A 15214-nucleotide genomic window follows, 5' to 3' on the forward strand; every position below is an offset into this window, starting at 1 on the left:
TGATGTCAAAACCCAAGTGTGAGTGGGCAAGGGTACTCCAGAAAGCCAATCTCTCACTGGGTCCCTGGTTTGTGAAAGAGTCACAATGGTAGGAAAGACCAAGAACAACCCAAATGGTTTTCCCCATCCAGGAAAGTAAATCAGCTTTGGACAACTTTTGAGGTTAGGAACATGTATAGAGACCAAAAAATTTCAATTTTTTTTTTCCTGCTGTGTTGAACCAAAGCAGCACACATACACACATGCTAGGCAAGCGCTCTACCACTATATTCCCAGCCCTGCATCTTGCGACTCTTTAACCAGTAAGAAAGGCACAATTTGTGGTAGGACATTTTGGATTTTGAAGAAAGATTCCTTGACACTTGAAAAACTGTTGCCCAATTGCCAGAAGGCTGCAAGAGTTCTGTCAGCTGCTCTGCCATCTGCTACAAATGACAGAGCAGGCCCTACCACAGAGGTACCTGTGTTCATAAATGATTCCAGCTGAGTACGGTGGCACATGCTGTAATCCCGGAGACTCAGAGGCTGAGGCAGGTGATTCTCAGTTCAAGTCAAACCTGGGCAACTTAGTGAGATCCTGTCTCAAAAAAGTAAAAAGCTCAATGGTTAAAGCGCCCTTGGGTTCAATCCGTAGGACCAAAATATAAAGGGGAGGAGGCTGCAGATGAAGCTCAATGGTAGAGTACTCCTGGTACTGCCAAAAAATAAGGTGATTTTATGTGGTGACTGAGAAAGCTAACAGTTCAAATCCCAAGTGTCTGAATCAAGGCCACATCTTCTGCAGGAGAGAGCTAGTAGTTATTAAAAAATCAGCCCTTAGCCAGGCACAGTGGCATATGCCTGTAATTCTAGCAACTCCAAAGGTGGGAACAGGAGGACAAAAGTTCGAACCACCCTCAGCAACTTAATGAGACCCTGTTTCAAAGTTAAAAAAAAAAAAAAAGCAAGCTAGGGATGTAGCTTAGTGGTAGAACACCCTGGGTTCAATCTCCAGCAGCCACCCACTTAAAAAAAGAAAAAAAAAAATCAGCCCCTGAGTACTACTGAATTCATCAGAGCTGGGCCCAGTGCATAGGAGACCAAGTCACCCTGTAGTAATACCAACTTCATGTGCCGGGTGCTGGCGGGTGCATTTATGTTTCCCAGTCTGGTTTAGAACTCCTGGACTCAAGCAATCCTCCTGTCTTAGTCTCCCGAGTAGCTAGGGTTACAGGCATATGCCCCTGTGCCCAGCTTATTTGTATTTTCTACATACAAAATCATATGACATTTTGTAGCTCAATGATAGTGTTTGCCTGGCATGCAGGAAGCCCTAGGCTTAATCCCCAGGACCACAGAATAAATAAAAATATCATTCACAAATAATGACAGTTTTGCCAGGCTCAGTTGCACCAAAGGCTGAGGCAGGAGGATTGCAAGTTCAAAGACAGCCTCAGCAAAAACGAGGTTCTAGGCAACTCAGTGAGACCCTGTCTCAAAAAACAAAATAGGGCTGGGGATGTGGCTCAGTGGTTGAGTGCCCCTGAGTTTAATGCCCAGGACCCCCCAAAATAATAATACTGACAGTTTTATTAATTTCTTTTAATCCTTATGTATGGACATCATTCTGTCTATGCTTAGATTTGTTGCTATTTTAGCACTAGAAAATTTGATGCTAGCTGGCACAGTAGCTCAGACTTATAATCCTAGAATCAAGTTTTTAAGACAGGGTTTGGTCTCACTAAGTTGCTTAGGGTCTCACTAAATTCTGAGACTCGCCTTGAATTTGCAATTCTCCTGCCTCAGTCTCCCAAGCCTCTGGAATTACAGGTATATCACCGCACAGACACCCAACCACAATTATATTTAGGTTTTCTTCTAATCATTTCAACATGTGTATCTTCTTTCTGTTTGTTTAAAGATGTCTATTTATGGCCGGATACAGTGGAACATACCTATAATCCCAGTGGTTCAGGAGGCTGAGGCAGAAGGATCTGGAGGCCAGACTCAGCAATTTATGGAGGCCTTAAGCAACTTATTTATTTTTAAATAAATAAAAAGTGCTGGGGATGTGGCTCAGTGGTTAAGCACCCCTGGATTCAATTCCTGATTCAAAAAATAAAAATGTCTTTTTCTGGCCAGGTGCTGTGGTACATGCCTATAATCCTAGCAACTCAGGAGGCTGAGGCAGGAAGATTGCAAATTCAAAGGCCCTAAGCAATTTAGCAAGACCCTTTCTCAAAAAAGGCTGGGAATGTTGCTCGTGGTTAAGCGCATCTGTGTTCAATGTTTTCAAAAATATATATTCATACCAAAAATATTTTTTAAAATAAAATGTTTTTTTGTTTTTTTGTTTTGTACTAGGGATTGAACTCAGGGGCACTGAACCACTCAGCCATATCCCCAGCCCTTCTTATTTTTTTCTTTTGAGATAGGATCTCACTAAGTTGCTTAGGGCCTTGTTTGCTAAATTGCTGAGACTGGCCTTGAACTTGCAATCCTCCTGGATACTTTTGATTATTAGACGTTACGTACATAAATTGTAGGCATGGGATAGCTATTAGAACCACATGATATTCTCATCTTTTGGAGAACTGGTGGAAGCAGTTCAACCAGAATTTTTTTCCCTAACCAGGGATTGAATAACCACTGAGCCACATCCCTGGTGTTCCCACCCCCACCCCCTACCCTTTATTTATTATTTTTTTAAAATTTCTTATTTTGAAACAAGTCTTGCTAAATTGCTGAGGCTGGCCTTGAACTTACAATCATTTTGCCTCAGCCTCCTGAATCACTGGGATTACAGGCATAAACCATCTAGCCTGGCACCAGATTTTTTTTAAAAATTACCCTGAGAATTTGAAAACCTCAAAATAAACAATATGTACTTAATGGAAATCACAAAACTGCGATCTGAGAATGGCAAACACGTGAGCCAAAACTCAAGAGAATTCTGCAAATGAAAATTTGTAATTTACACTCTGGTAGGAGTGGGGGACCATAGCAATGGAATAGTTTGGGCTATGTACAAAGAGAAGCCAACAGTGGTTGGAAGGATGACTTTGGTGTTGCAGTTTTAGAGATTCAGAGAAACCTACTGAGACGGTCCAAAGGATGGGAATTGGTGACCTAGAAAGCCTGGGATGTTGGGGAAATGTACAGCAGAGGGACTAAAGTACCCCCGTGCCTTAAGGCTACACTGGGAGGCATGGTGGGAGTACAGAAGGAAAAATTGGAGCTCTAATGATGAGACCTGTTGAACCTATAGGGAATTGATAACAGGTGCGCACCACAACACCCGACTGAATTTTTTTATATATATAAAATAAATAAAGCACATTTTGAGCAGAGTTGATATGACCTTGCCTTATGAACATTCTTCCACTTGCTGAGTTGGGACTTAAGTGATTCCTCTATAGAGCCAGGCACAGGACTTAATCAGAGAACCCTGAGACATCCTGTTTATCATCTCTCATGTTAACTGCTAACACTCACTTCTTATCCTGCGTTTATAGTCTTTTTTTTCTTTTTTTAATTGTTGGTTGTTCAAAACATTACATAGTTCTTGATATATCATATTTCACACTTTGATTCAAGTGGGTTATGAACTCCCATTTTTACCCCGTATACAGATTGCAGAATCACATCAGTTACACTTCCATTGATTTACATATTGCCATACTAGTGTCTGTTGTATTCTGCTGCCTTTCCTATCCTCTACTATCCCCCCTCCCCTCCCCTCCCCTCCCCTTCCCTCCCCTTCCCTCTCTCTACCCCCTCTACTGTAATTCATTTCTCCCCCTTGTATTATTTTTCCCTTTCCCCTCACTTCCTCTTGTATGTAATTTTGTATAACCCTGAGGGTCTCCTTCCATTTCCATGCAATTTCCCTTCTCTCTCCCTTTCCCTCCCACCTCTCATCCCTGATTAATGTTAGTCTTCTTCTCATGCTCTTCTTCCCTACTCTGTTCTTAGTTACTCTCCTTATATCAAAGAAGACATTTGGCATTTGTTTTTTAGGGATTGGCTAGCTTCACTTAGCATAATCTGCTCTAATGCCATCCATTTCCCTCCAAATTCTATGATTTTGTCATTTTTTAATGCAGAGTAATACTCCATTGTGTATAAATGCCACATTTTTTAACCATTCATCTATTGAAGGGCATCTAGGTTGCTTCCACAGTCTTGCTATTGTGAATTGTGCTGCTATGAACATCGATGTAGCAGTGTCCCTGTAGCATGCTCTTTTTAGGTCTTTAGGGAATAGACCGAGAAGGGGAATAGCTGGGTCCAATGGTGGTTCCATTCCCAGCTTTCCAAGAAATCTCCATACTGCTTTCCAAATTGGCTGCACCAATTTGCAGTCCCACCAACCATGTACAAGTGTACCCTTTTCCCCACATCCTCGCCAGGGTAATTTCCAAAAAAAATAAAATACTTGGGAATTACCCTGCGTTTATAGTCTTTAAAAAATAATAATAATGAGAGTAGGATTCTGCAACCTTCTGGGAAACAGAAATATAACAGTGTTCTCAAGCCAATCATCTTAGAATAAACCTTAAAACTGTTTTTCTTTAGTTTCTTACATAAGACCCTTATTTCTAAAGCACTTTCCTGGACTACTTAACAATAGAAGTGAACAAACTATTGATTCACACCATAACTTGGAGGGAATTCTAGAGAATTATGCTCAGTGAAAAAAGCTAATCTTAAAAGGACACATATTGCCAAGTGTGATGGTGCAAGTCCATAATCCCAGCTACTCAGGAAGCTGAGGCAGGGGGATCACAATTTCAAGGCCCCTTCAGCAATTTAGCAAGACCTTGTCTCAAAATAAAATTTAAAAGGGTTGGGATGTAGCTCAGTGGTAGTGTGCCCCAGTTTAATTCCCAGTACTGCAAACAAAACAAAAAACATACTATGTGATTCTATTTATATAACATCTCTCTCCATTCTTTCCTCCCTCCCTCCTTCCTTTCTTTCCTTTTCTTCTTTCTTTCCTTGCTTCCAGTCCTGGGAATGGATCCCAGGGCCCACTGAGCTACATCCCCAGCCCCATTTATATAACATCCATGAAATAATAAGACTATAGACATAAAGAACAGGTTACTAATTGACAGGGGTTAAGCCTGGGGTTTTGATAGGGAAGGGGGTAAATATGACTATATTTTTATTTTATTTTATTTTGGTACTAGGAATTGAACCCAGTGGTGCTTAACCATTGAGCAACATCTCCAACACTATATATATATATATATATATATATATATATATATTGTTTTAGGACCTCGCTAAATTGCTGAGACTGGCTTTGAATTTGCGGTCCTCCTGCCTTAGCCTCCTGAACCACTGTGATTACAGGCACGTGCTACCACGCCCAGCCACAAGTGTGACTCTAAAAGGTTGGCATGAGGGATCCCTCTGATTTGTGGTGGTTGCCACACAAATCTACACATAAACTGCACAGAACTAAACATACTCACACATACAAAAGAATGAGGTAAAACTGGTATAGTTTCAATAAGGTTAGTTGGTGTATCCTGGTGTTTTGTTTGGTGTGAGGGATTGAACCCAGGGGAACTTTTATTACTGAACTACATCTCCAACACTTTCTAAAAATTTTTATTTTGAAATAGGGTTTTGTTAAGTTGCCAGTGTTGTTCTCAGACTTGTAATCCTTCTGCCTCAGCCTCCCGAGGTGCTGGGATTACAGGCCTGTACCACTGTGCCTAATCAGTATCCAGGTTTTGATAGTGTGCTCTAGTTATGCAAGAAGTTTCCAGGGCTGGGAGTACATCTCTGCATTATTTTTTACAATTTCATGTAAGTCTCCAATTATCTCAAAATAAATGCAAAGTTTTTGTTTAATTGAAAAAAAATAGCACAGGAACAAAAATAATCTAATTAAAAGATTAGGAAGTCCAGAATTTGATATTTATTTTCTTATGCATTATTTATTTATCTATTTTTGGTACTGGGGATTGAACCCATCCAGGTTCAATCTGAGCCACATCTCTAGCTCTTTTTATATTTTATTTTGAGACAGAGTCTCATTGAGTTGCTTAGAGCCTAGATAAGTTGCTGAGGCTGACTTTGAATGTAGGATCTTTCTGCCTCAGCCTCCTGAGCCACTGAGATTATAGGCATGTGCCACTGCACCCAGCTATTTATTAATCTTTGTGATATTGAGGATTGATACCCAGGCCTCATGTATGCCAGGCAAGTGCTATACCCCTAGCTTTGTATATAAATATAAATAAATCCTAGTATACAGTAATCAGAAAAAAAAATCCTTTTCTCAATTGTCACCTTTGAGTTCTATCATAGCCTGAATTCTAGTCGCCAATTCACATGTAAAAGAGAGAGGAAATGCTCTCAAAGACTAGTAAGCTTTTAGCCTTGATTATTTCTTGATGGTAGGTCAGGAATTGGTTTATCTTCTGAGTGATATGTCTTTGTAAATGCCTATAAAAATAGTGAAAGACCAATAATAAATCAAGATAAAAAATAAATAATAGATAATAAAGTATCCAAAAATAAGATTTGTTTAATTATAAAAGAGGGAGCTCAAAAAAAAAATTAAATAAAAAGGCAAGCTTCCCCAGAGCTCAGGAACAGACTGCTGAGAGCTAAGCCAAACAGTTTTCTATGAAAGTTTTTTTTATTTTTTATTTATTTATTTTTTAAAGAGAGAGTGAGAGAGAGGAGAGAGAATTTTTAATATTTATTTTTTAGTTTTCGGCGGACACAACATCTTTGTTGGTATGTGGTGCTGAGAATCGAACCCGGGCCGCACGCATGCCAGGCGATCTCGCTACCGCTTGAGCCACATCCCTAGCCCATGAAAGTTTTTTTTAAATAAACTTATTGACCAACAAGCTTATTAACCAAGCAGCAAAAGATTAATTAAACACATATTAAAATAAGAAATATATAATCACCTAGTAGGCCCAGCTACTGGGCTCTCTCTAGAACAGTATAAATGTCAGAAACAACCCAGTCCTTCAGAAACATAGCTCAGAAGCTATGGGTTGGAGGCTATCTGTGTACTTCATCTGCCTGTGAGAATTCTGAGTGCTTCGGTATCCCCTTATGAACGGCAAGGAAAATACAGTCTCTATCTCATAAGTTACTGGGAAAACTGAATTAGCATGCACAAAGTGTTTATAACAGTATCTGTCACATAATAAGTGCTCAATATAGTGGAAGTTATTCTTTACCTTTTCTTTCTCCTGGGCAGCCCTTCATCTAGGAGAAGATGAGCCCAGGGAGTAATCTCACAAAGAGAAACCTGGAGAGAGATGCCTCTCATCTCATGGCTACATATTTCACTCCTTACTCCAGGGAGGGAAACAGAAAAGCTTGTTTCCCTAGGGATTCAGCAGCCCAATCCCATGGCCCTCCCTTGTCCATCCATATGGCGCTAACACTAACTTCACCCTGCATCATCTCATACCACCAGCACACTGCCTCCTGACACAGTATCACACGCCATGATGAACCCAATCTCCCTGATATCCCCTTCACAGGTGTCATATTTGACAATGTAAGGATAAGCCTGCAATTGGTCACTGGTCAGGTTTATTGACTAATGGTGATAAGGGGGCTACACACAGGGCACTGTGTGGCTTCTAGCCTAGAGTAGTTTCTTAAAGAAATGGAACAATTGTGGGATTTAAATTTTCGAGTGACATTTATAAAAATAAAGCACGAAGCCAAAGCAGGATTGGATGTAACAGGCAGGTCTCCACTACCATGAAGCCCAGCAGGAACAACCTGAAGATGCATGTGGAATACCATATCCAGCAACCTGTCCCCCCATGCTGGATGCTCTGGTTGGAAATGGAGGCTGCATCTCATGTCAGTGACAAGTGCACCAGACAAGGGTGGGGTTTCATTTTAACGGGATTTCATACAGTAGAGCTTCTCAAGGTTTATTGATTGTGGTGATCCAGGTTTCTCTGAGTCAGAGTGCCATGCTGTTTCCTTTCTCCTTGGCAGGCTGGTTCCCTCCTGTTACCCCAGACTTGGATCAGGCAGAGCTTTTTTTTTTTTGCCTCCTCCTTTCTCAGAAGCCATCCACTCACACCAACATTCTCCTGAGTCTAAAGATGAGAGGAACTCTTGCACTACTCCCTCTAAGATTGAAGGGTGGGCTTGGAAGCCACCTTGAGTGGGCTCTCCTGGGATGGCCTCCCCATGAGAGCCCCTCAATCCTCCTGCTCCAGCCCTCCCACAGGGCTCTGCTGCACAGCTAGCGGCCCTCTGTGTGCCTGAGAAAGGTGCTCCCTGCAGCGCAGCACGGCACCTGCCTCCCTTTTGATTTTATCACCTGCATTCCAGTCACGCTGCCTTTTTTCTACTCCTGAGAATCAGCGAGGTCATCATGCCCTCCGGTAGTTTGCATGCGCAAACTCTATGAAGGTGGTTTGCGTGGCTCCTCTAACCTTTCACCTCTGAGGACTCAGCTCCTGTGTCACCTCTTGGCTGGAAAACTGGTCCACCACAGAGCTTATCCCCCGCTCCCGCTGCAAATGCTGGGATCCTGCAGGCTTTGTGGAGCCAGCAGGGCAACGGGGAGAGCTTGCCCAGGTCCTCAGGTCTTTTGTCCACTGGACCTGGACCTGCCTGGGCTACTACAGCATGTCAAATGGCATGTCGAGAATGCGTGACTGGCAGGCACTTCCACACACCTCCTGGTGGAGGAAGACAAAAAAATAAGGCCTTCAGGGAGCAGGCTTTGGATATACCAAGGAACTCAGATTTGCATAGATGACTTTTGTTTCTAAAATGCATCATGCATGGCTTTTTGGCATGGAATTTTTTGTGAGGTCTCTCAGGAAATTGGGGATGGGTATACCATTTGTTGATCTAGGGGGATACAGGGTTTTCCTGGGGTGGACAGGTCAATGAAGGAATTGCTGCATTTCCTGGGCTGTGCCAGCTAGAGAGTGCTCATTGAATAAGGGTGAGCCACTGAGGGTCATTCTAGGTTGCAGGACTTCTAGTGTCTCTAGGCAAGCGGTGAAAAGTATAAGGCTTTTTGATAAAAACATTGTGGTTTTTCATGTGGTGCATGGATCCCTATGGGGCTGGCTAGAATGGGAGATATGGTATATATTGAGGGAGGGGTTCAACAATGGGAGGGGTCTCAAAATCTTTCTATGAGCGGGCCTCCAGATACATAGGAGGCTAAAAGGAGCAATCTGCAGGATGCCCCCTGCCATTTCCTCCCAGACCTAGAGAGGATCACAAGATCGCTTGAGGGAGTGGTGAGAACAATTTAATTTATAAATAAATTTTGGACAGCCCCCTGATCAGAAGGGCACCTAACAGCCCATCTTGGAAGAGAGACCATTCCAGTGGATAAGGCCTCCAGTGGGGAGACAGGAGCAGCCACTGGCAAAGGCTGAGATCACGAGGAGTCCCTCCAAGCTGGTCCTGTGCTCAGCAGGTATTGGCAGAGCCTGCAAAGAGTTGGGGCGGGCCTCAGAGATGCATCCCTATGCAGTCACCCCTTCCCTCCCCCAACTCCTCAGAAGCCCAGCTCACCTGGAGTGATGAGTGGAATGTTTTTTTCAGGTAAGGGACTAGAGAAAGGATGTAACCAGATTAGCATCAGGTTAGCATTGAGGATCTTCTATCTTCCTTCCCCAGGACTCCTGGTTTCCCTCCCTCTGGGGGCACACTTGGCTTGCTGCTCTTCCATGGCCCCTTCTACAATGAGCAGAGCTTTCTCTGATTTGGGGCCCCTTGGGAAGATTATTTGTCAATAACAAATCCCACTGTCATGTCAGTGAGTAACCTCCAGGCTGCTACCCAGGCCTTACTACTTTACCACCTAATAAATCTGCGGAAGGGAAGGGAAGGGAAGGGAAGGGAAGGGGAGGGGAGGGGAGGGGAGGGGAGGGGAGGGGAGGGAAGGGAAGGGAAGGGAAGGGGAGGGGAGGGGAGGGGAGGGGAGGGAAGGGAAGGGAAGTCTGCTCATCAGGAAGAGCACACATTAGTGTCCCTGTCTCACCTGGGGGTCTGAGTGCACTTGCATTTGCACTTGCCACCTAGGAGAGGAAGAGCCAGTGTGAGAGCCAGCTGGAGTCAGTTCCCCCCAACTCTCCCACGCTGACAGCCCCACCACTCACTCAGGGCCATGGCACATCCAGCAACACAGAAGAGACCTGCGAAGATCATCCCACCCAGCTGCAGGCTTTCCCAGTCTGAGGTGGAGATAGTTAGGAGAGGACAAAGAATGAGCTCACATCAACCTGTGGACTCACATTCATTCAGAAGATATTTATGGGGATGGGGGTGTGGTTCAGTTGTAGAGCACATGTGGGAGGTTCTGGGTTCATTCCCCAGCCAAAAAGAAAGAAAAAAGGTGTTTATAAGCACCTGCGTGGGTGGAGTACTATAAATAAATGCCTGCCCACCTGGCACTTACATTCCAGGCAATGAAAAGACATGAAACCAGTAGATAGTACATCGTGTAGTATTTGATGAGGTCAAACACTATGAGGAAGCCAGGCTTGGTGGCACATGCCTGTAATCCCAGCCACTCTGGAGGCTGAGGTGGGAGGATCGCCAAGTTCAAGGTCAGCCTCAGCAATTTAGTGAGGCCCTGAGCAATTCTCACCAAAAACAGATTGAATCTCCTGCCCCCGCTTTGCCTATACTGGTCTCCACACCACCCTTTGCCAACTTGTCTGGCAAAGAGGCCCAGGATAGAAAAAGGGTGGGGGATATCAGCTCTTACCATAGTAGAAGGGACTATCTTTATCTGCAGGAAAAAGAAAATAAAGAAAGAATAAAGGCCAGAACCAGGAGACAGGATGTGGGGTCTCAGAGGGGAACACATGGGGCAGAGTGGGCATGCAGCTGGGGGCCTCACTCACCAAACAGCATGTTGGCTTTCAAGACAGGCAGGCCTGGGTGGGAAAAGGAGAGGAAGTGACACTGGTGTCCAAAGAGGTCAGTTGGGGAGGTGATTCTGGAACCACCAGATGCATTTTTTATACCTTCTCCAGCTCCAACACTCCTGGGATTTTGCTTCCCACCCTGAATCCTTCACCATACCGCCCCCCCACACCCCCACAGGCTTCCTGCTATTCTTTCTTGCATTCTATCTTATTCTTTTCTTTTTTGTGTGTGTATGTTGAGGGGTTACCAGGGATTGAATTCAGAGGCACTAGAGGACAAAGCCACATCCCCAGGCCTATTTTCTATTTTATTTAGAGACAGGGTCTCCCTGAATTGCTTAGCACCTCACTTTTGCTGAGGCTGGCTTTCAACTCGCCATCCTCCTGCCTTAACCTCCCTAGCTGCTGGGATTACAGGCGTGTGCCGCCGCCACACCCGGCCTTCTTTCTCGAATTCTGAATGAGATAACTTGTTGATACCTGTTTAACCTTTCCTGGGAAGCTTTCTGCCAGAAACATGTGACTTTTCTGCCTTCTCAAAAAAACAGGACATGCCTTTTTTTTTTTTTATTTTTTATTCTGGGCATTGAACTCAGGGCCATTTTACCATTGAGCTACACATCCAACCCTTTTTATGTTTTATTTTGAGACAGGGTCTCACTAAGTTGCTTTGGGCCTCACTAAGTTGCTAAGGCTGATCTCCAACTTGCAATCCTCCTACCTCAACCTCTGGAATTGCTAGGATTACAGGCATGTACCACCATGTCCAGCCAGGGCATGCCTTTCTGTTTGTGCCACAGATAGTCAATTTTCCACAGTTCAATGACTCAGGAACCATTAGAACAATTTTTTTGAGAGTCCACATTCCACCATACTAGAATATCCTTCAGTTGACAGTTTAAATGTAAACACATTTATTGGACACCGACCCTCCTGATCTTTACTGCCTTGGCCAGTGAGTAAGATGACTAGATAACTGTGTCAAGAGGCCGAGAGGACTCACCTGCCAGCACCAAGAGAAAGGCCCAGGTCACTCTTTCCATGTCACAACTTGTAAGGCAGTACTGCAGGGTGAGACACACGGGGAGAAAGAGGTGGTTTGGGGTCCACAATCCAAAATCTGCCCCAGGCTCATTGTGTAACCCATTAGCAAGAGGGGGCAAGAGAAGGGCAGAGCCCCGTTGTGAGAGTAGGATACAAACCTGGACAAATGCACCTGCTTATAGGTGATTCTGGGCTATTTTGTTTTCTCATCTAGACTGCCTAGAGGAGTTATGTGGATTGGTTAATTCTAGTTAAGCACTCAGAGCAGTGCTTGCACATAGTAAGGACTATAGAAGGCTTTTGAGGAGATAAGATATTTACAGCACCTTTCTCCCCATTAGAAAGATATTATCATTATCTCCCTTTCCAGAAGGGAAAAAAAGGGGGGGGGGATTCAGAGAGGGGAAACAAGATGCTCAAGATCAGGTGGCTGTTCTTCCAAGTCAGGGTTGGAGGGTGCTGACTATCAGACCCTGGCTATTCACAAGGGTCTGAGCTGGGGTGGCCAAACTCTGGAACTCTCTGGCTGAGTTCCCAGATAGCCCTAGAATCCCAGCACCTAGGGCAAAAGGGAGTGAGCCACTCTGAGGAAAAGGGACTGCTGCAGTGAGGACCTCCTCTTTCAGCCAACCCCCCCATCTCTGCTCCAGGCAGCCCTAGATTCCACTCTCAGGATGTAGATGATATCGTCTAGAAAGATCCACTGAAGGTGGGACACTGATCCTTCTCAGGCAGGTAGTTGCTACCCACAATCCCATTTATTTGTCTCTCAGGCGGCTGAGTCCTTGAGATAAAGCCCTTCCCAGCTTTCTGCATATTGTTAGCCACAGGCTCAGTTCTGAAGCCACTGTTATTATCGGCTATGCCCAGCTTTGGCCTCCTAATGAGATCACAGATCCCAGGCCAGCTGGCTGGGCGAGAGTCCCCTCTGAGCCACTTACCAGTTTTGTGACTCAGCAAGTTGCTTCTCTGGGCTTCAGGGTCCTGTAAATAATAGCAACCTTGTAAGTTATAACGATGGAATGAAATGAACCGCTATTTGTCTAGCCTAAGAAATATGCCTAGCACTGAAAACCTGTTATAATGCATATAGATGTAAACAAGCACTTGGGTCCTTTCACCCTAGGAGGAGGTACTATTGGCATGGCTTCTGAATGCAGTAGGTGGGAGTGCATTACATGCTAGGCCAGTTTGAGAATCTGGCTTTCCTTTGGCCTTCGTTGGCCTCTCCCCGCCACCCTTTTCTGCCAAAGTTTCTGAACTTTTAGGCTCTTATCTCCAGTTCATATATTCTTCAGCCAAAGGCTGGCTCCTCTTTCCTCCAGCCTCCAACCCATCATCCAGACAGCGATCACAAAGTAAGATGCCCCAAGCTCCAGGAGGCTGCTACAACTTCTGACCTCAAAACCTCTAAGCTCTATACCATAACTCAAATTCCTGGCGCACCCCCCATCCCTTATGAACTTGGGTCCCAGGTCATCCCCCCTCCACCTAGCAGCTTCAAAATCCTAGCAAGTGCTTGCTCACCTGAGAGCTCACCTGAGCCAGGTGCAGAGAGTTCTGAGGAGCCTGCTGGGCTATGGACAGCCCAGGTGGGTTCCGGCTCTTTAAACCCAGGGGCCCCGCCCAGGGCAACACACCAGCAGGCTGGAGGGAACTGGTCAGACTCCTTGGATTCCTGCAGCCACCCCTCCCCATGTGCTAATCTTAAGGAGACAGCTCACCTGCCACACCCAGAGCACGGCCATCTGGGGTCCCAGGCCCGCTCAGAGCTGAGGTATGAGGGGAAAGGGGAGAGAGATGGGCTAGGACTCAGACCCTCTCTGGAGGATGCAGCTTCCTTAATTCACCTAAATTCTAAAAGATGGTCCAGAGGGGTGTGATTGAGGGGACAGACAGGTGTTGCCATGGGGTGGGGGGTTCCAGGGCTTCTGTGTGTGGGTGTCCTGGGGACAGTAGAGTGGTTGAGAAGTTGAGAACTGGTCTTGAGGCTCCATTTGCTCAGTGGTCTCATTGCTTTTACTTGAACTGGGTGTTCTTGGATGGAGAGGGCTGGGGCTCACAGATACTCCTTGAATTGCTTCCCCTCTGACCAGGCCCTCATAATATGTGACTCTGGTCATAATCAGAAACTGCCTTCCTCACAGAGGTGGGGTGGAGTTGGGCGGAGGGGGGTACAGTACCAGGAGGAAGACAGTTGGCTCTGTTTGTTGCTGGCCAAACTCACCCTGTCACACACGTGCCTTTAGATGACCTCATCAGACCGCTGTTCTGCTGTTCTTCCTACCTGATTCTTCTTTGCTAAATGAGGGACAATTTATCTAGAAAGTAAAGAGGATGGCTGAAAAGGAAGTGGAAGTCTCTGGCCTGGACTTGCTGGGAAAGGCCAGATGGGTAAGCTGTTGGTAGAAGTTGGAGAGGGGATGCTCTCCAGTCCACTAGGATAGAACTGGGTCAGAACACAGAGACTCTATGAGTAGAACACTCTACCAAGCCATTGACCCAGAGTTGGGGGGAGGGGTTGGGAGGGGCAGGCACACTCTGAAAGTAGAGATGCCAGGTAGGAGGAACCCCAGACTCACCGTCTACATGATTCCTCCAGGAGATTCATCAGACTCTGCACAGAATCAAGCAAGCTGGAGGGCTGACATGACTTCTCCCTGTGTTTACTGGGGACTGAGAGAGTTGCCTCAATGAGAGGGCTCAGGGCGGGCACAGGGCAAGAGAAGGTAGGGGAAGTTAGGAATAGAGAATTGGGCTTGGTAAGGTATCCTTGGGAACTAAGTGGCTGAGAAAACTTTGGGCTAGGTAGAAAGCATCTCTCATTCAGAGACATGGGGTTCTCTGTCTCCCTGGGAGGCCCCCAGCAAGATGGGGACAGATAGGGATTTCTCCTGGGCACTGTCTATGACCTCTGCCCAAGATTTCATGACCAAGGGTATGGAAAAAGCAGGCACACTTTCTACCTAAGCATGCAGTCTTTGCAAAGACTGAAGCAATTCTGTGTGTACTAACTTGAAAATATCTCCCCAGCCTGACATGGTGATGCATGCCTGTAAGCCCAGTGTCTTAGGAGGCTGAGGCAGGAGGATGGTGAGTTCAAAACCAGCCTCAGCAAAAGCAAGGCACTAAGCAACTTAGTGAGACCCTGTCTCTAAATAAAATAAAATTAAAAAAAGGGGCTGGGGCTGTGGTTCAGTAGTTGAATGCCCCAGAGTTCAATCCCTGGTACCAGTACCCCACCCCCACCAAAAATTTCTCAGACATGTTTACAATTG

General features: G+C 45.3%; 1 protein-coding gene and 1 long non-coding RNA gene across 3 annotated transcripts in view; one reads left to right on the forward strand and one right to left on the reverse strand.

Moving 5' to 3' along the window:
* Window positions 1-9240: 9240 nt before the first annotated feature.
* On the reverse strand, window positions 9241-13608 carry Fxyd4 (FXYD domain containing ion transport regulator 4). Of its 2 annotated transcripts, none has more exons than XM_005334417.5 (9): window positions 13464-13608; window positions 12878-12920; window positions 11896-11956; window positions 10869-10901; window positions 10730-10753; window positions 10119-10193; window positions 10001-10037; window positions 9532-9569; window positions 9241-9446 (listed from the first exon to the last, which is right to left on the reverse strand). In XM_005334417.5, the coding sequence occupies exons 3-9, from the start codon at window positions 11933-11935 to the stop codon at window positions 9427-9429; spliced, it is 267 nt and encodes an 88-aa protein (XP_005334474.3). In that variant the 5' UTR covers window positions 11936-11956; window positions 12878-12920; window positions 13464-13608; the 3' UTR covers window positions 9241-9426. The 2 variants fall into 2 exon arrangements, with proteins under 2 accessions (XP_005334474.3, XP_021588202.2); XM_021732527.3 differs by having other exon boundaries at window positions 13476-13586.
* LOC106145159 (uncharacterized) overlaps window positions 13431-15214 on the forward strand; it is a 53244-nt gene continuing 51460 nt past the window's right edge. The window contains exon 1 of the long non-coding RNA XR_013436408.1: window positions 13431-13713. This is a non-coding gene — a long non-coding RNA (uncharacterized LOC106145159). The remainder of the gene's footprint in view (window positions 13714-15214) is intronic.

Source organism: Ictidomys tridecemlineatus, chromosome 1 (assembly GCF_052094955.1).
Source record: "Ictidomys tridecemlineatus isolate mIctTri1 chromosome 1, mIctTri1.hap1, whole genome shotgun sequence".
Lineage (NCBI taxonomy): Eukaryota > Metazoa > Chordata > Mammalia > Rodentia > Sciuridae > Ictidomys > Ictidomys tridecemlineatus.

Bases quoted from the DNA above. Each gene is read 5' to 3' on its own strand.
- Fxyd4 (XM_005334417.5), bottom strand. From the start codon at position 11,935: ATGGAAAGAGTGACCTGGGCCTTTCTCTTGGTGCTGGCAG. The intron at 10,038-10,118 runs GTGAGTGGTGGG...TTCCTCTCCTAG, and splicing joins TGGATGTGCCATGGCCCTGA to GTGGCAAGTGCAAATGCAAG. The intron at 9,447-9,531 runs GTGAGCTGGGCT...AACTCTTTGCAG, and splicing joins CATTCCACTCATCACTCCAG to GCTCTGCCAATACCTGCTGA.